This window comes from Acanthochromis polyacanthus, chromosome 14, assembly GCF_021347895.1.
Source record: "Acanthochromis polyacanthus isolate Apoly-LR-REF ecotype Palm Island chromosome 14, KAUST_Apoly_ChrSc, whole genome shotgun sequence".
In the NCBI taxonomy this organism is placed as follows: domain Eukaryota; kingdom Metazoa; phylum Chordata; class Actinopteri; family Pomacentridae; genus Acanthochromis; species Acanthochromis polyacanthus.
In genome coordinates, this window is record NC_067126.1 from 32,629,157 (window position 1) to 32,648,784 (window position 19,628).

Below are 19,628 nucleotides of genomic sequence, written 5' to 3' on the forward strand. Positions count from 1 at the left end.
TGTGAGTCAAGTGTGTAAAGTGTTACTACAATATCTTTATAAATAACTTTCAATTTCAATTTTACTCAATTTTATATATAATATTTAGAAGAATCTTTCTGTAAAAATGCCATGTGGTGTTTGGTTATAGGCGGCCATGTTGATTTTCTTCCTGAAAACAGCAAAAATGTCAACTATGATACAAAAAGCCCCGCAATTACATAACCCTGTTGTTGCTGCTGTCTGAATTCTGAGGATGCTGTGTAAAAAGCTTCTTCACCATATAAACAAAAGAGCTATGATATTATTTATTGATATCTACCAATGCAGATTGCATTTACAAATACGTATTTGGCTTTTGGAAACAGTGTATTTATTTAGTTACAGCAACAACAACTACCCAGTGCAGCAGCCCATCTTATTAAAATGCTACACAAAAAACGCATGGCAAAAACTACACATGACAAATTGACATTTTCCCATGACTTGTATGGTTACTTCAAGACATAACATATTTTTGAACATGAAAACATCCAATTAACGCTTTTTAAAATTATATACAAGACAAGATGTATTCAGCCACCTAAAGTCATTCACTACTTCAAGCTTAAGGACAACATTTTTAGCTTGTAAATATTGTAAACAGCTTCAGAATTTAACTAATCAAGCTTTTCCTATAAGAAATAATAAGATTTAACTGTTTATTTGTAAAACTAATGAACAAAATTCGCAAACAATTCATGCATTACAAAATCAAAGTATCACACAGCATTGGCATTTACATGACATTTATTATTTATTTGCAATATCAGATTTTACACAATTTAGAATTTACAGGAACAAAACTATCCACGTGAAATGTCTAATTATGCACAAATAATTTTCACTTATATTAAGAAAACAAACAAAAAAGCAATCTGGGTTACATTTATATTCAGGCCAGAATGAAGTCAAATTGAACTTGCATGAGGTTTTCTAATTTAACCATTTACAGTGGCAAGCTAGCCAATCCTGTCGACATCTAGCCTTCAAGGATAGTGTTTGGGTTTTGTTGTACAGCGTCAAATCGTAATATTGAACTAAAAACTAATGTAATATAATTTAAGAGAGTGACTTTTATTTATTAGATAGCATGAAATTCATAATTGCTGAACAAATACAAACTTGTGAATAGATCAAAGATAAGGCAAAGTTCACAAAAAGCATGTCTTCTCAGTCGTCTGACCGGTGAGAAAGTGCTTAAGAGAAATGCTTCCATCAGTCAGTCAGACCAAACCTTCTTCCTGTCCATATCTTTTTGACTGGGTGATCAAAATCTCTAACAACCTCTGTGTGCAGGTGTATCCGTGACATTCAAGCTTTTTGCCGAAAGGTAACACAAACATTCAGAAATATGCCTTTTATTTGCAGGTAAAATAAATAAGGAGAAAATGTCATCTAGTAATGACAACCTAAACCAGTAAAGCAATCTTATGAAACCAAATGAAGTTTTTTTAACAGCTGCTGAACCATCAATTTCCGATTTTTCTGAATCAACAAACTGGATATTTTTGCTGCAAGATGTTACCACGCATGGGAAACACAAAACTAGCATTTCAGTTATTATTTTTATGCGCTGTGTCACACACAGTGTTGTTTCACCATAACATAATAATGTAAAAAATATCCGAATGTCGAATCTAATGTGTTATTATGAGGAGACAAGTTCATCACCTACAAAAATACAGCTTTTATCACTGCAACTTCAGATTGCCTCAGCAACAAAATCAAACAATTCAATGACAAACTATTGTTACACCATTATGAAAATTACTTTTCCATAAAACGCAGCCTGTACAATGCACTTTTGCACATAAAAAGCAACTCTATGGCCTTGCTCAAACAAAGATTCGCTGTGCCTTACAGGTGACAACAACAAGGATGAAATGCTTGAAGCTTCTCTTTTCTCTGACATTCATTTCCTGGACACAAGACGGCTTTTCAGGCTAACAGATTAAGGTCCTTTGAGGAACCTCCAGCAGAGCTAAAGTCAGTTTAATAAATTACATTCATCATAAAACAGAAGAGAATACATTTTAAAAGCGTACTTAGCTAATGTTAAACTAGTAAAATATGCAATTATACTCATATATTCTATTAATAACGTGTGAAACGTTTCATACGGAAAATACATAAATGAAAAAGTGAACAAATGCCATATGTCTTGAAAAGTCATTGAAAACGTTAAAGGAAGGGTTTACAATTGTACACAGCTTGCAAAATACGGAACTAAAACCTAAATGAAAGATGTTCAAAAGAACAATACATATCAGAAATAATTATTGACTTAACCAGACACAATGCCCACTCTGTAAGGTTCAAACAGAGACGGCTAATTGCATAATGTGGCATCAATCATACATGACTACATTACCTCCTTAGATTCTACTTTACTACAAAAAGTATTTGACCTTGTTGCAAATTACTTTGTCATCCTAAAAGTGAAACAAAATAAAAAGAAAACTGGATATTACCTCTTACACATAGTACATACATACACATTTGAGCATCAGTGAAATTAAGACTAAATCCGAACATGTGTACACAAAATACTAATGCACTGACATGGCATTGCAAAACATTTATTTCTAAGGTCTGTGACTTAAGTATAATAGATTTAATTGAGTGATTTCCACACAACGCCTTTTAAATATGCTTAGATGTCACTGCATGCACAATTCCTTAGGCACTTGTAACATTCAAATTATACAGTACTGACAAAGTGACTGTAACGTTATGACTAACAGTCCACACAATACTCAACACACTACCCTTATAGGATCACAAGAACTTTAGTTTGAACGTGAGCAGTAGTAGTTCCACACCCTTTTATTGAGTTTACTGTCATGGATGTGGAGGCTCTTCTTAGAAACATGGTGAAATCTACTTTTAGATTCATCAAAAAGTCAAATAGAATAACTAAGAATCCAAACAGTTTTTTCAAAATAATTACTTGGGGGTAGTTTAGGGGAAAGAAAAAGTGTGGATTGAATAAATTGCACAGTATTTTCTAAACAAACAACCAGTATATGCAATGCAAAGGCACACCAGGAGGTGGAGCACTGATCCAGTTCTCTGGGGTAAAGTACAGAGAGGGCTATTCTCAGAGCCTTGAAAAGGGACATGCATGAGCCTGCACAAATTACATTTCAAAAGTATGGAGTTTAAAGTTTAAATAAGTGCTTTTAACTAATTTGTTTGAAATATTTAAATCTGGCACTAGATAAAACAATCATTAATGTGAAAAAAACTAAACTTTTTTAGTTTAATTAACACACTCAATAAGGAAAACATATTTTTGTTCAATATAAGGTTTAAAAAAACTGTAACAAATCCCAATATAGGACCTCTTTACACCTGACATTAACATGTACACACTAAAAAAAAAACTGATTTCAGACTAAATCAGTCATTCTTTCCACTTAAAATACATTGAAAATGGTTAAGTGAGCAACATCTGTCGTTTTACATATCAGTTAGTATTTTCAGTCTGATTTCCAAGTGTTTTCTGATGGAATTTGTTCAGAAACAGCCTTTTTATTCATGACGGTTTGCATTTTAGGTCAATAAGAGGCTAAATGCACCTGTAACCTCATCAGAACTGGTTTAGGAAGCAGACTTATTATGCAGGATCCATGTTAATGCAGGTGCAAAGGTGTGCACATACAACAACTGTCTGTGTCACCTAACAGTATAATCCTAGTAACTGTGCCATTGAATGGAGTTTATCATAGGCCACGTCAATGGTTTTTTTTCCATCTGTGAAGTTATCAGCATGCAGCTTGTCGTATGTCGTGTGTGGTGTTAACAGGATATTTACAGAATGGCTGTTTGGGACCTTTAACAGCAGCAACATGGCACTGACGTCTGTTTCTGGCGGTTACTTGAGGATGATCTGTTTCAATACAAAAGACAGTCATTGAGTAGTTTCACATAACAACACGCTTCAAGCCTGTGTTTCTGTAGCATGGCAGATTGTGAAGAGCTCATCAAGACTTACAATAGAAAAATGACAAGATTAAATGAAATGAACCTTAAATTCTTTATGGTCATTTAATTTTAACCTTGAACATCTGAAATATTCAGTCTTGTTTACCTTTTCTTTTGAATTCAGTTTTTGTCTAGAGGAAAGAACAACTCACTCACTCAACACCAGACCAGGCTGAGGTGATGGAGTGATAAATTAAACTGAATGAACACAGCATCTGCACTCAAATTTGTGAAAAAATCTTTATAATTAGGGAGCTTTCAGTGAAAGACGGTTAAAAAAAACAACAACAACAAAAAACGTAGTCCCCCTGTTGAAAAGCCGATATGATAAAAATCTATGTTGGTCAAACTGTCCACAAAAAGCAAACTATTCATGATAATAAAAGTTTCATAAGATGCATAGACATCCTGTAGCCTGTCACTTCAAAAACCACTCATGTCCAATTTCCCCTCTTAGGTTCCAGGGCACAGAGCAGATTATTCCTCAGAGAGTATTTCTGGATCCACCCCATAGCAACACTGCAACAACCGGGTCTTCATGAGGATGTTGACATGAGTGTTTTACTTAGAAGAAATTGCAATTACTCTATAGGAGCTATGTTTTATGATGTTTGAAATCTCATTTTTATTTCGTATTAATCTGTATTGCTGTCTATCTAGCTTGTTTTGTTTTTTATATTTGATGTGTTTACCGCTTCTTGACCGTCTGTAGACACTGGCCCCACTCCAACCTCCACCCTAAGTCCTTAGTGCTAAACCCTCACAGACTTAACTGACATCACAGCTGTAGTGCTCAAGAGTATGACAGCTTAAAGTGGTTTACAAAGGAGGAAATGGGACACACAAAAGTGACAGCAACTGAAAAGTGAATTTCAGCTGGTGTCATTTGCAGTTTTACTCATGACTAGACAGTGTTAATGCACTTTAGTGAGTTACCAAAAGTCAGAAAAGGCCACGAATAACCTGTAAATCCTTCAAATGTGCAACGCATAATTAAAACAGCAATAGTCAACTGCTGGTACTCACAGATAAACCTTCAAGCACATTTCTTTCCTACACTAAGTTTGGTTTGTGTACATCCTGTGGCGGGCCAGACAGCCATGTTTATATGCCACTAATATCTCAAAGACTATGGGCTAGGAAAGTTTGAAAGTACGTGCACAGAAAGGCGCATGATAACATTGAAAAATCCACATCAGAGCTCTCACACGTTTCATGGTTTGACAGCGGGACAGCCCTGAGCTCTCACGCTCTCGGCAGGAACGTGCTTCAAAGTCAGGGAGTGTGGAGACTGGGACACTGTGTCCCACAAATACAACTGATTGACAGAAGTGTTCTGCATTCCAGTTGGTCAAGTGATGTTCTTCAGATCGAATGTACTGCTACTGTACCCGCTCTTGCCAGGAAGAAAGTCTCTGACAGAAAGCTAGCTAATTAAAACATTTTTTTTTCACAGATCTGAGAGTGTGATGCAATTTGTCTGAAATATGCTCTATTTTGTTTCTTTAAAATGTCTGCTTCAATTTAAAGTATTAAGTACTGCACAGCTGAATGACATTAATTTGCAAAAATGGACCCACAGTTGGGCACGCTATTCACTTTTGCACACATGCACATGATTCTATGTGTATCAAATAACATGAGTTAAAAAAGGGACGTAATATTGGTGAGAATCAGACATTTTATAGAGCTTCAATTGATCAAATTATCAAATGTTTTAGCCAAAATATAAATAATGCACACACACAAACACGATATTATCTAAATAATAAAACCTGGAATCCTTTTGACACTATTGTGTTTGAAGAAGACACCGACATCGAACGAAGCGTAAAACATGCAATAAAGAACAAATGAAACCCCTCTCTTTGAAGATGGAAGACCTCTAAATGAGTGTCGTCTGTCATAAGGGAAAGGGATGAGATGCAGCCTAGTAGTTCTGCTGAAGGTCTACAGGTAGATGAAGCTTAATGACGGCAATGCAAGCAGGATACCTCTATGCTGACAAAGCAGCTCCCCTGATTTAAAGATGAAGCACTCATTCAAAGCTCAAGGATTTATGACAGAAAGCTTTAAAAAGGAGCAAACCTGATTGGTTGGTGCTGTTGCTGCGTAGGGGACACTTGTGGCGGGAGTAGTTGCTGCAGAGACAGTAGCAGGCGTAGCACTGTACATCATGGGGACTTTTTCAGGAAGGGAACCATGAAAGCAATGAAAAGGGAGGTGGAGCATTATGGTAACCATAGCAATGTTTCTCTCTCTCTTGCCAGGCAAATACAAAATGACATTAGCAGCAAGCCATCATTGGGTTAGACCAGCAGATGGCATGTGATCACACAGCAAAGCGAGACAGCAGGGGAGAACATAAAAGGAGGGCTGATAAGAGATAAAATTAGGAAATCTGTCCATAATCTGACATCCCACAAGAGATGGCATGTACAGCACGCCACCAGACATGATCAAAGTGTTTTATATGACATTCACAGAGTTTTGTTAATGTAAAATATTTAGGAGGATAAAAAAAAAAACAATGAAGCGAATCTCAGGGATGCTGATCAAATTTCCTAATCCTTCCTAATGGCACACAGTAATTCTACAAACAGAAGCCACCAAAATGTTTACATTCCTGTGCTAAACTTTGACCATTTAATCTAGCAAGTGATTCTAAATACAAGGCTTTGTCATCAGAGAAGCACACAAATGTGCCCCAAAGCCAAACATGTTTACAAATAAGAGTAGAATTATCCTCTCTGATCATACTAGGATGTGGTTTTAATGTGGGTTTCAAGTGGGGCTCTCCTGTGCTGGAATAACAAGAAAACTCTGCCTTGGTCATTTTAATCTGTTTTCTGTTTAATGTAAGACAAGATAAGGAAGAAACCTACCAATGCTGTTAGCAGGAGTCATGCACAAGACAGAACCTGGACAGAGAGAAGGTATTTTAGTGACTGACACATATCAGTTTGGTGAGCACTGAGCCACCATACACAGATACACAAAAAGGCCCCCTGCATTAAGAAAGTAGTTTTCTGATGGTGAGCTACATAATACATCTGCATGACTCACATGTACATACGTACAACTCTGGGGTTATATTTTAAAGACAGGATAAGTTTGTGCTTTTCTTCCATGTTAAGTGTAATAAACATTTCAGCGTGCAAACAGATCTTTTGCACTTCTCATACCAGGCAAAGCGCAGGTGTGACCCATTACTGCGCCATTGTATTTGCTAACTGACTGATTGAGAGCTGTAATTTTCCTTTTGATCAAACTTTTACGAACAAAAAGCCTGTCTCAGCTTGTTGTTCACCAGCTACAGCAGCTCAATGAATAGCTCTGTGATTAGTCATCACCAAAAAGCCATGTATTTCATAACCACTGCTGTAAACTGTCATGGTTTACTGGTGCACTTGACTACAACAAAACAACTGGTCAAAGTAGTCAAAACATCTGTTCTTGGCCTAATATCACAACTGCTATATATATATATATTTTAAAAAGGTCAATGGTAAGGCTTTGCAATTAGGGAAACTTAATAGAATGCAGCCACTGTTAATGTCACTAGCTTCATCCCTGGTTTTCTTGCAATGAAAAGTTTAACTGTCTGTCCTTTAAGTCAAACCAAACAAGTTGATGCTCTGATACAATAGAGTCCTATCTAAGCAGTGTCACAGGCCACTGCAAAGTTCCTCAGCTTAACAAGAACATTTGGTGTGTGGGACATTTGTGATCAATATCTTCAAACAGAAAACAGTGAGGCAGACATGTAGCAGAAAATGGAAAGCTGTATAGAGGTCCTGCTTTAGCTCTGAATCCATAACAATCTTAGAGACTCACCTGTGGGATAAAATGCTGCAGTGGGCTGCTGCAGCTGTGTGTTGGCCAGAGCCTGTTGGTAGTGCAATAAACTGGGGCTGAGGAGAGAGTTGGCCCAGCTGCTCTTCTCAAGAGCTGGTCTCTTTGGTAAGGGTTGCAGGACGCTGTGGGGAAAGGCCTAGAAAGTGACAGGAGGAGAAATTAAGTTTCCCCTCACTCATTCATTCATCTACATTACGCACACTCCTAAAATACATGTTAGTATTTACTCAAAAAATGGAAGATAGAACTAAACATTGAAGGTTGTCAAATGATGAAAAAAATAAAAACAACATACAGCTGTAGAGATGACTGGAATAATGTATCAACCAAAGTGTAAAACATATTCGATAACTTAAGCACTTAAAAGGTACTGATGGTGACTGACTGTGTACACGAGGACTATATGAGACTTGAAGAAGCTGTAAATCACAATGACAACAATTTTAAGTTATTACAGTACAATTAATAGCTACATGCAAAGCAAAAGGTGAAAATACCAGGTCTACAGTTGCCTCGAGGGGTCGCTTCATTGCTTTGGCAGTCGACTGAGTCTTTTAATAGCAGGCAGCGAGCACATGATGGCAGTGGGCCAATGGGATTCAAGCGTATTAACATACAGGTAACAGCAAGCAGAGGTGCATCATGGGGGACAGCATTGTGGATAGGTGAGAAGGGGAAAACAAAACAAAATAATCTGAATGTAGTATACCACATAAAACACAATATACATGCACAGTAACCAAAATAACTGATTAAAAGACACACTAACTAAAGATTCCATTATTAGTAGGTCAACATGTACAGATAATCAATTGTTTTGGCAACACACATTTACAGTGATAATGTACAATCCTGTTTGCCCTTAAATTTCACATCAGTTACCTGAGTAACACTACGTGGCACATGATCATAGTTGGTTCATTAGAATCAGAACAGTACTACCACTATCGCGATGTAACCAGTGCAGCTATACTCACAATGTAATTTTGAATACATACATTGATTTTATAGCCTGAAGGGAGGGATATTAATGTAATGCACAGCAAGCACTGAACATTTTTATTGTTAAATGAAAAATGGCTCGGTTTTATGAGAGCTAGCCAAAAGCAATATCACAAATCAACAGCTGAAGTAACCATGCATTTGATGTCATAAAGCACGGAATGTGGAGCTACATTTACTACAGCCACAATGAAGCTCTTGGTGTGATGACAGATGTTCCCTCGGCTTGTACTGTACATAAAATATAACTGTCTTCGTGAGCTTTAAGTACAAGAAAACAATGATACAATGTACATGTGAGTAATAAAAGATGATGTACATGCAAAGATGGTCTGTAGAGGACGTGGAGGGCAAAGAAGCACGAGGAAGTGAAGCAGCATGGCTTCTGCAGAACTATTATAATTCATTTAACTGTATATTTAAAATTGTGCCGAATCAGAAAATTGAAAATGCATTCCATTTAATCAAACACAATGGGATGTGTAACCTTTCAGATTTTAGATTTAAAACTTCACCAATAAATTTCATGGTTCATAGTATATAACATTAATCTGTTCTTGTGAAATACTGCATGCTGTCAGTTATTGTGTAGCTAACCATTTAAAATCATTTATACTGTGTAACACAGAATAAAACTTTTCCTTCTTAGATGTAATATACAATCTGTGCTAAATATGAAATATTTGGTGCATGAGCCAATATATAACAAATGCATATCCTTCCACAAGCCTTGAAATGCAAATGAAAGCACAGTTCTACTACAAAAACTCAAAATGCAAAACTGGAGCCTGCTGTCACGCTCAGTTTGATTGGCAGACCTTTCAATGCCAATTTGCCAAAGTGTAAACACATAAAGTCTTAAAAGTCAGCACCTATACCTCAATAAATGTGCGATAAAGACACACATGGGAGACTCAATTATGTCTGAGGAGGCCCACACAGTCACAATATGAAAACCCCTTGAATAGAAATCAGTATTCTGCTGTGGAAAATTGTTGATTTTCTGCAAAGAAGAGTCTTTTCTTAAAATGTTAAGGGCATATACTGACTTATACGAAAATGTAATGCTCCACATTCAGCGATTTCATGCCACAAAATACACTGACACCACCACATTATTGGTAGGAAAATGAGTAGACAAACACTTTTCAGAAGGATAAAGCTCTGTCTTACCACGGCTGCAGCTGTGGCCTGTGCTGCCACGGTCGTCTGATTGACTTGTTGTTGACTGGATTTGATTTTGGCCTGCAAGTGTGCAGGTGGGTGAAAATACTTGCACTTCTCCCTGGAACAGCGGCTCTTGATGTAGTCCATGCAAACAGTGACAGTGTTATCAGTGGTGTCAATCATCGGGCTGTCACTGGGGTGAGCGAAGCGGCAATCTGTCTCCCCTCTCGCACAATTTCCCCGCTGAAACTCACGACACACCTGAGAGGAGCAATTATGAAGATAGCGAGAGGGGTTCGGCTTTTAGCTTTATGGCCAGATAATGTCAATCCACAAACGTATTAGAGTATTTTTTTTAGATTTAATCACACATTGTGGTGCAAAAATACCTCTAGCTTGTCTGTACGCTGCAGCTTCTGAGAGGGAGAAGAAGAAGAGGAGGAAGAGGAAGAGGAGGAACACTGGACTGAGACTGGGGAGCTCCCAGGAACAAGAACCGGGGTGCTGGAGAGGATGTCTGAAGGAATGAGGCTCATTCCATGACTCAGGGGTGTCATGTATGAACCATAACCCAGACCAGTATTTGTGCCAAGTCCCTGTGTAACAGGAAATGTTGGCTATGAGGGGAGAGGATATAAATTACCCGTGAGACAAGCACCATTACATAACACAAATACAAGTTCCTGCTGAATCACAATGAGGTCCTTACCACAGGCTGCAGGCCGGGTCCAGGGATCATGAGTTGCATCTGTTGTGCGAGCACAGCTGCCGCCGTCTTCTGCTGGATGAGATTGTTGCGTCCGTTGATCTCTAACTGGGTTTTTAAGTGCGAAGGTGGATGGAGATACTTGCAGTTTTCTCTTGAACATCTGCCCTGAATTCAGAGAAAATAAAAAAGACATAGGAGTCCTCAGATGGCAGGCAGGTAATCCTTATATTCCTCTGAACGACCTCGTTGTTCCTTATCGTGAAATTTTACGGCTGCTCTTTGAAATATAACTGATAAGTGATAAAAATGTCACAGAGTCATTACATCAAAGCATAACAGCGCACATTTCCTGCTCTTTATCAAATCCTATTACATTGTCCTAAAGAATTTTACTGAGAACAGAATCGCTGGCAATTAAAATTTACTCTAAAAGCTGCCAGGCCCAACGCCACCATCATATCCATTTCCCTGCATGAACCGCTCCCACTCACTCTCCTTATACCCATCTACACTGTCAGCTGTGCTAATCTACATGATGTGACAGTGAGTTATGGTTAGAATAAAACCACTTTACATAGCATTGACGGCTGTTAAAATTTCCTTGAATCACACAAAAGACCTTGATTTTAGTGTAGACAGATAGACTCATTCTGTGGAAATATGTAAGAAAAAAAATAAGCTGTTGCAGTGGATGTATTGACTTAAATATGTCATACATTTAGAGCTTTTATTGTGTAAAAAAATTCCAATGAAAGTTGTATAGTATATGCACAACTATCTATCCTACCTTATATCACCCGCTATCATTTTCTACATCTGCACTGATCATTATCTTTGAACGAAAATGTTGTGTTAGACAGTAGTCCCACATGAATAGAACAGACTGGGCGGCGGGAAGCAGGACTGAGATGAAGACTAGTCGGTCAGATATCATTTCCTCGCGCTCTCTTCATGATTACAGGTATTAAAAGAGATTTAAAGAAAAAGCTGACTGGCTACATAGAATGTCCCAGAGCGTGCCAACTGTGAGAATCCAACAGATTGGTTGTTAAGCTTGAGTATTAATACCTCCTTTTAGACTTGAAAATGAGCCAACCAAAGCCATTTCTGTCAATCAAGCATTCCTATTAGCCTAATGAGAAGTTAGCTTCCTCTCTCCTACATATTCAGATTCTCCAGTCCAGTTGGCTTATTTCAACTCATTTGCATTTCTCCCAAGAGATTTATATTATTTTCCCTGAATATCAGTGTTGGTTTAACTGTTATTAATTTGTCATTAACCCTAACCCTCCTCATTTACAGAGGATAATTTTTCCACATAGAAGATTTATTTTTTTCAGGGATAGCAAGCCACAGGAAACAGCCCAATCTTGATTTCTGCATCAACAACACACTTTGTGCTTTCGTGGAAGTCATGAGACACTGGTCAGAATACTGAAGCATGTGCACATTCTTCGGTATAATAAAAGTAATTCTGTTAGGAGTAACTAGAGAATGGGAACTTTCACAGCAACGGTTTGGATCTGTACTTCTTAGTCATAAGCTTAAATTTACCAAATCGCATGGCAAAACCCTCCGTGGACAAGCCAAAACATGTAAATAAGAAGAAAACATGTCCTTGAATTGCATAGTCTAGATGCTAGTTTACTCTAAGCCCTATAAGGTGAAGGCTGAGGATGAGAAACTAGCTACTGAGCTCGATGCACACATGACCAGAGGAGATGTCAGTAACAGATAACATTCAGAAACTCCTTAAGACAAAGGTCTATTCATTAGGAAGAGCTGTGACATCATCACATGACTACAACAACTGATTTGCTAGCTGATCTCTTATTTCCATCTTCACAAGACACTGTAAGAATAGCTTGAATGCAGTAGATCGATACAGTTCCTCGAAATGCAATAAAACAGTTATTTGCTCAGTCCCAAAAGACATCCTATTTCCCCTTAACGGTATCCTTTCTAAGTCAACATTTTAATCGAGCCCTGAGTAAACTGTATCCTTCACTTAGCACCTTAAATGAATTTATTGATTATCTTCTTGACAGAAAATGATCAGCAACTGCATCATGACCAGTGATTAATAATTTAGGTAATTTTTAAAGTAAAAATCTTAAACACTACTTAGTTTAAGCTTTTGATTTGCTGCTTTTCCTCGTCTAATCTGACAGTATTTTAGATATTTCAACAGTTGGTCAAGTAAAACAAGCAGTTTGATGGCAAAACCAGTGATACATTTCCTTATTTCTTTGGCATTTCATTAGTAGAATAATTAATTGATTTTGATAATAATGTCCATTACCAGCTATAAGGAAAATAATACATAGAGTTAGTTGCAGCTGTAGACCTTCTGGTCAAAATATTTTGTCAGCAAAGTTTCAAAGCACTGATTAAATATGAAGAATCCATGAATACAGATTTTTTTTTTTTGGCAATATCATCTTGTAATAAAATTGAAAAACAGGTCTTTATGTGCATGTTACAAACAACATTTAGCAGTCTGATTAGTTCAAAAGGTGCAGGGTAGTAAATTAAAATAAGTAGTTTATTTAAAACAGGCTATGATATTCAAAATTCAAACTCTGCATTGGAAGCCCCATGACAATCTATTTAACAACATTTAGGATGATGAATAAGTGCTGTTTTTAGGTACAGGAATAATGAAGCTACTTTGTTTTAATGCTTTTAATGCCCTTGACCACTAGGGCACAGACTAGCTGTGTATAAACCTACAGTGAGGAGATAAGATGATGACTCAACACAGGAATAATCCTGGGGGCAAAGCTGTATTGTTGTGCGATAGTGAATGTGTGAGAGTGGATTAAGGCAGCTCTGGCCTCATACAGGGCAACTGAGCAAGCAGGAGAATAAACTGGCTGGAATCCAACTGGCTGCCAGATCTTTTATATCGTCTACATCAGGTAAGCGAACAGAGTAAAATTTAACGTTAAGGTATTTTGTTCTAGTTTTGGAAAAGTGTGGGATAACCTAAGATTTCACAAATGCTGGAGAGGATAGCGGTCTCTCTATTATTAACACTGACACAATTGTGTAAATGGTTGAGCCTTGCAGTGTAAAAAAAATTAATAATATTATTGATGTAAAGTACACAAATCTAACTGTTGCCACTGCAAAACAGCTTGGAAAAAGGGCCCAAAGGTTGCAAAAAATAATAATGTGGAGAAATGTGGGGAAAAAAAAAAGGCAGTTGTCATAATATGGCTGTACAATTGTTTTTATTATATTCTTTCCTTGATTAACCAAATAATAAAATGTTCCCAGAATCCAGTGTGGTGCTTTCCAATGTCTTCTTTTGAAAAACAGTCAACAGTCTGTTTAAAAAGCAGTCAAAAACTCAAAAGATGTTTATTAAATATTCTAAATAATAAACTGCAAAAGCTAAAAAGCAGCTAATTTAAAACTAATTGAAACTCATCAATTATCCAACATAGTTGCTGCCAATAAACTGTCATTCAGTCGACTAATATATCGATCAATTAATGGTTGCAGCTTCACAAGATACAAAGAAGCACGATCACAATCTAAATGTTCCATTCATGGGATGACAATGGAAGTTAAGTACTCATTTATGCAACAGCAACATTTTCTGACATTTAGTAAGGGATCATTATTATGTCTTACCTTCAGTGAGTCAAAGCAGGCAATAACTCTCCCATTCTCAACCTGGCAGCTCTTCGGCGGATGAGCAAATTTGCATTCCTCGTCACTACGTGAACAGTTTCCTCGCTGAAACTGTCGACACACTTCCAAAGTTAGCCACTTTGTGTCTCTTACCGAAGAAAGATTTAACGCCATGTCCAAAGGTTTTTAACTATACGATAAATTTTGAAGTCAGTTTAATTGTCTCAAGACTTATACACCAAAGGCTGTAGATTAATCAGAGCATTTAGCTGTAAGTGCAGTCCTGTCCTCTTCTGAAACAACCTGACGACAGCTGATGACATCCATTAGCTGGAGCAGAAAAACAGGATGGCTAGTCAATCGCTGAGAAATTGTCCATCAAAAGAAAATTGCAGACATTGCTTTTCTGCAACACGTATCAGTGTATGTTCCACAGCCGATGGTGCCCATAGAGATCAGACTAGTCACTTTAGTTATACATTCTCAGGTCATGATTCTCCGTCCTCTTATCCTTAATAGTATGGCTCAAATCTAGCATTCTCTTAGATGCTGAAGTTGTGCAAACTGATGGCAAAGGACTTGCAGTTGAGGTATCCTGTGGTTGGTATTTGAGTATGACTTTAAAAGAAAAAGCAAAGGACAACCATGTACATGGATTAACTTCAGGTTGGGGACATCTTCTCAAAGGCACTTTCTGTTGGTGACCTGAAAGACAAAAAAATAACACCAATGTTACTGAAATTGTACTTTAATTAACTGTCATTATAATTATGGTATCATTAGTCTTCAGCTGGCATAACTGGAGCAACTTTAAACTATTCTTAAACACTCATGTGATATCTTCTGTTCTCTAGAAACCATTATTTCTTATCTGTTCACTGGTAGTTTACAGCACAAAGCCGATTAGGCTCAAAATAACAAATGTGATCTTTTGTAATTAGTCAGCTTATAGTCAGTCATATCAGATTCTCATGAGACAAGTCTAAGCCCTTTTGGGGAAAAAAATGTAATAAAGTCACAATAGTTTGACACCACTCTGTTCTTGTAAATTATTATAGCCTCATTAGTCTGCAAACTAACTAGACCAGAACTGCAGAACTCAAATTAATAGTTAATGTCATTGTCAAAATAAAACTCCTTTCATCTCTACTTTCAGCCTCTTGATTCTTATATGTTACTTTGCTCACTTTGATACGCCTCGAAACCAAAACCCTTTCTGGTTTTCATGCTTTTGTTGTTTACCTAAAGCAAGTTTACACTATAATGACAGACGTATAGCATTTAACCAACCTGGGAAATAATAGGCAGATCCGTAAACAAAAATAATGTATTTTTTTCTTATCCTTTAGAGAGTTGCTGGAGCCTATCTTGGCTGACACTGGGCGAGAGATGGTGTACACTTAGGTTGCAAGTCAATTACAGGGCTAACACTGAGAGACAGGCAAACATTCACGCCTACAGCCAATTTGGAGTCATCAATTAACCTAACATGCGTGTCTTTGAACTGTGAGAGGAAGCCAGAGCACCCAGAGAAAACCCACATATTCACATGGACAACGAGCAAAGTGGGTTCAAAAGCAGAACCTTCTTGTGCCGCCATTGAAATGATGCAGATGAGAAAATTCACATTGATAGATATCCACTAAGTAATGTAGTAATGCAGCACAGTTCTGCTCTTATTAATATGTCAATGCAGAATTTTATAGGCTATTTATTTGGTACAAGGGCACAGAAACACTCTCCACCTTTTATCTATTAGATTACTTTTCTCTGAATGTGATAAAGTCTGAATTAAAACGAAATTACACATCACTAAATAACACAGTGAAACTTCTCAGCATAGTCGTAGTATAAGAATCGACAAAGCATGGATTAAACACTCTGAAAAACTGTCGAACAAATCTCTAAAGAAGCCATAATCATTGGCACGCTCAGTTTATCTTCAAGCAGATATTCGTTCCACATCATTCTGTGGTAAAAGCCCCCACTACATTGCTAAAACCCAGCCTATAAATCCTTCTCCAGGTTAAAGCTGCAATAGCAAGGGATACAGTTGCTCAGTATTTTAACTGCAATACCATATCCACACATTTCACATGAGCACACAAGATTTCTTCAGGCCGATCTTCTTCAATAAAAACATCGAATAAACATGACGTATGCTGAGACACAGTTGCTGTGCTAGTTGGATTGTGTAGCTGGGTGGTGTCACGGTAATCAATAAATCAATAACAGCATATTAACATTTCCAAGCACCGATCCATAGAGCAATAAGATGTGGGTTATGACACACTTGTAAATAAGTGTATTTATCAGTATCCAGTAATTACATCTTATCTTAGTCATACAATTGCTGTATTACATGTATATTTTTCTCTATTCACTAGTCTATTTTCATTTACACTGCTAAAAAGGATGACATGAGAGTGCCAATAGCTACAGTCAGATATGCTGACTTCAGGCCCACTGAAGGACCTACAGAATACAAGAAAAGCAAGAAAACACCACACACACACACACACACACACACACACACACACACACACACACACACACACACACACACACACACACACACACACACACACACACACACACACACACACACACACACACACACACACACACACACACACACACACACACACATAATGTTGGGAGTTAAACACAAACGAGATAGCCTGACCTGTAAACAAGACCTGCAGCTACACAGGAAGTTGCTGAGCCGGCAGAAAAGGTGGTAAACTCATGAGCTGAACTAATCTCTACAAGAGCTGAAAAGTTTCCCCGCTGAGAGCAAGTAACATGTTTTATGAGTCTGAAAAGACACAGATTGAAAACAAACTCTGCCATTCTTCTTCCTCTTCTCCTTCTCCTGTAACAGCCCATGCTATCCCACAGCATACTGCAGCAAATTCCTTTAGGCGCAAGTCAGGAAACGGAGCAAGAAAACCTATCTCTCTCACTTCATGCGGCAATAAAGAACTTCTATCTGTGGCCTGGAATGTAGGCTAGAGAAACAACTTTAGAGTAGCTTCCATGTTCGGGTAATGACAACAAAAAGAAGCTCTTACCCCCCTTTCTTTTCCCGTGGATTCATAAACCAAAGATCCTATCTTCACAACAGTAAAAAACAGTCTGTCTGCTCAGCTCTGACTAAAACATTTCCAGCCACCCCCTTCCTGTCTGGGTGCTGGCCTCTGGGAAGACCCTCCCAGCCAGAAATTGGCCAATAGGAAACTAGAAGCCGATACACAGCGTGAAAGCTTCCTGGTGTCCCTTTATCTATGAATACAATTTGATTACATAGAGAAGATGAAATTCAACACTTCATTCATACCCGTAGAACTTAGTATCGTAATGATGAGCAGATACGGAGAAAGAAAGGAAATGATACAACCAGTAAGATTTCACTAAACCTCTTCCTCTAAATGTGCCTATATGCCTACATAACATGTAGCACGTCAGTATATATCCTCATCGTGTTTTATAGTTATAATATGTGTCATAAGCCACCTTTTATGCTATTTGAAGGTCAGTCCAAAAGCCTCAGTATGTTTACAGCACAATTGTGTGCAATCACACCCCCTTAACAAGCTAGTGGTTAAACTTTGTTTGGCTATTTTTAGACTTTAATTTGACTATTGACATGAAAGTACACCAGAAATTCCTACGCTACTGTTGGAGCTATTTATTAGTTTTGTTTAACAGTTAGAATAGCTTACTTATTTGACTAGAATATGTTAACTTGTCAGTTGTATAATTAATCCAGTTTTTATTTAGTAGGTAGGCACGTATATACAGTTGTGGGTTTGTATGAGCAGAACTGTAACCAGCATGCACTGCGTAGGGCCTATGTGGTTTTTACCAGAGCAAAACAGGCTGTTGAAATCATTTATGTATATGCATTAAATAGGTAAAGCAACAAAAAACACACAGATTTTTGATTTGACAGTGCACTTTCTTTGTTTCTGTGTACACTACATGTCTACTGTGCATCAGTGGCTCCTTGATTAAGTTGTTTTTTTACTACAAATAGCTACTACAACTACTATTTAACTTCTTGACTGCAAGCAATAAAATGAGCATTTCATACATTTGTCATGCTAATCCATCTACGCAAATGTCTTAACATCTGGAAATAAATGTATTTAAATGCAAGCACTGTTACAACTCAAATGTATCTTAACTGTGTTTCTTTGTATTTAAAGTAATATCAGCATATTTCTAAATTTTGAAATGTGGCCTTTTATTGCAGAGATGACTTCAGTGGAGATATCTTAAAGCACTTTGTAATATCCTCGGTGAAGATAATTTGGTTGACTTTGAACAAAGGGTAAATGAGTTTTTTTTCCCCCTTCAATGTATGCCCTATTCTGTATAGATGAGAAGATGTACACACACTGCACCACTGTAGGTCGTTACAAAAGCACCTTGTGCGATTGTAATTCTGCTAAAGTTGCTAGAAAACAGTTTATATTCGTTGCCACTACAATAACAGCCAACTACCTGACACTATTTAGCATCACACGGTCCCATTTGCACAGTTTGACACTTGAAGAATACGGTTTAGTGTCTGATTTGCATCCTCATTCTCAGCTACTCGAGCTAGCTAAACCCACATACTGAGCTAGCAGGCTAAAGACAGCAGTGTCACGGGCTAAAACCGCACAGTACATTAACATTAACATTTATTAGCTCACGTTAGCCATACTGTTAGCTGACCCGCTTACCTCATCATCACGAACCAGCAGCTTCCCGGAGGATACGGCAATCACGCACCAGCTAGGACGCACGACACGGCGACTGAACTAAAGGAAAAACAAGATGTCAAGTGTTCCCGGAATGTCTCTTCGACAACCCAAATAATTCTGGTTCTGCTGACTGAATTAAACCTTGTTATTTCCTCTCCGTGTCCGACCTAATTTCTTCTTTACTTTGTGGCACCGCACAGATTTAAGCAACAAGCTTTTGACAGCTTACTGTACGATCGTCAGTCTAATGTGATGAAGGGGTTTCCCGAGGTCCGCTGAAAAGACTTAAGACCACCAGTAAGCGAATATGCAAAATTTGAACCACATCAAAACAGACAAATATGTTTTATGAAAATATTAGATCGATTGAGGTAATTCTAAACTGAAAATTTATTAGTAAAAATAGGTAATTCTATAACTTCTCTTTCCTATCACCCCCCGCACGGCAGCAAAGTGGTACGATCTACACGAATGCCAGTAGGCTAAAA

At 37.7% G+C, this 19,628-nt stretch overlaps 1 protein-coding gene across 7 annotated transcripts; it reads right to left on the reverse strand.

The window, feature by feature from the left end:
- Nucleotides 1–750: 750 nt before the first annotated feature.
- Nucleotides 751–19,398, reverse strand: LOC110948983 (muscleblind-like protein 2a). Of its 7 annotated transcripts, none has more exons than XM_022190782.2 (10): nucleotides 19,120–19,398; nucleotides 14,387–15,091; nucleotides 10,745–10,909; nucleotides 10,425–10,652; nucleotides 10,042–10,296; nucleotides 8,364–8,417; nucleotides 7,846–8,002; nucleotides 6,894–6,929; nucleotides 6,097–6,149; nucleotides 751–3,913 (listed from the first exon to the last, which is right to left on the reverse strand). In XM_022190782.2, exons 2-10 carry the CDS (start codon nucleotides 14,558–14,560, stop codon nucleotides 3,899–3,901), a joined length of 1,137 nt encoding a protein of 378 aa, XP_022046474.1. In that variant the 5' UTR covers nucleotides 14,561–15,091; nucleotides 19,120–19,398; the 3' UTR covers nucleotides 751–3,898. The 7 variants fall into 7 exon arrangements, with proteins under 7 accessions (XP_022046474.1, XP_022046471.1, XP_022046472.1 ...); XM_022190779.2 differs by having other exon boundaries at nucleotides 6,097–6,191; XM_022190780.2 differs by lacking the exon at nucleotides 6,097–6,149 and having other exon boundaries at nucleotides 10,425–10,631.
- Between the last annotated feature and the right edge of the window lie 230 nt (nucleotides 19,399–19,628).

Excerpts from the sequence above, each read along its gene's own strand:
- LOC110948983 (XM_022190777.2), bottom strand. The coding sequence starts at position 14,560 with ATGGCGTTAAATCTTTCTTCGGTAAGAGACACAAAGTGGCTAACTTTG. Across the intron at positions 10,910-14,386 it reads CCTGCTTTGACTCACTGAAG|GGCAGATGTTCAAGAGAAAA; the intron begins GTAAGACATAAT and ends CTCTGAATTCAG. Across the intron at positions 10,297-10,424 it reads AGCGTACAGACAAGCTAGAG|GTGTGTCGTGAGTTTCAGCG; the intron begins GTATTTTTGCAC and ends TGCTCCTCTCAG.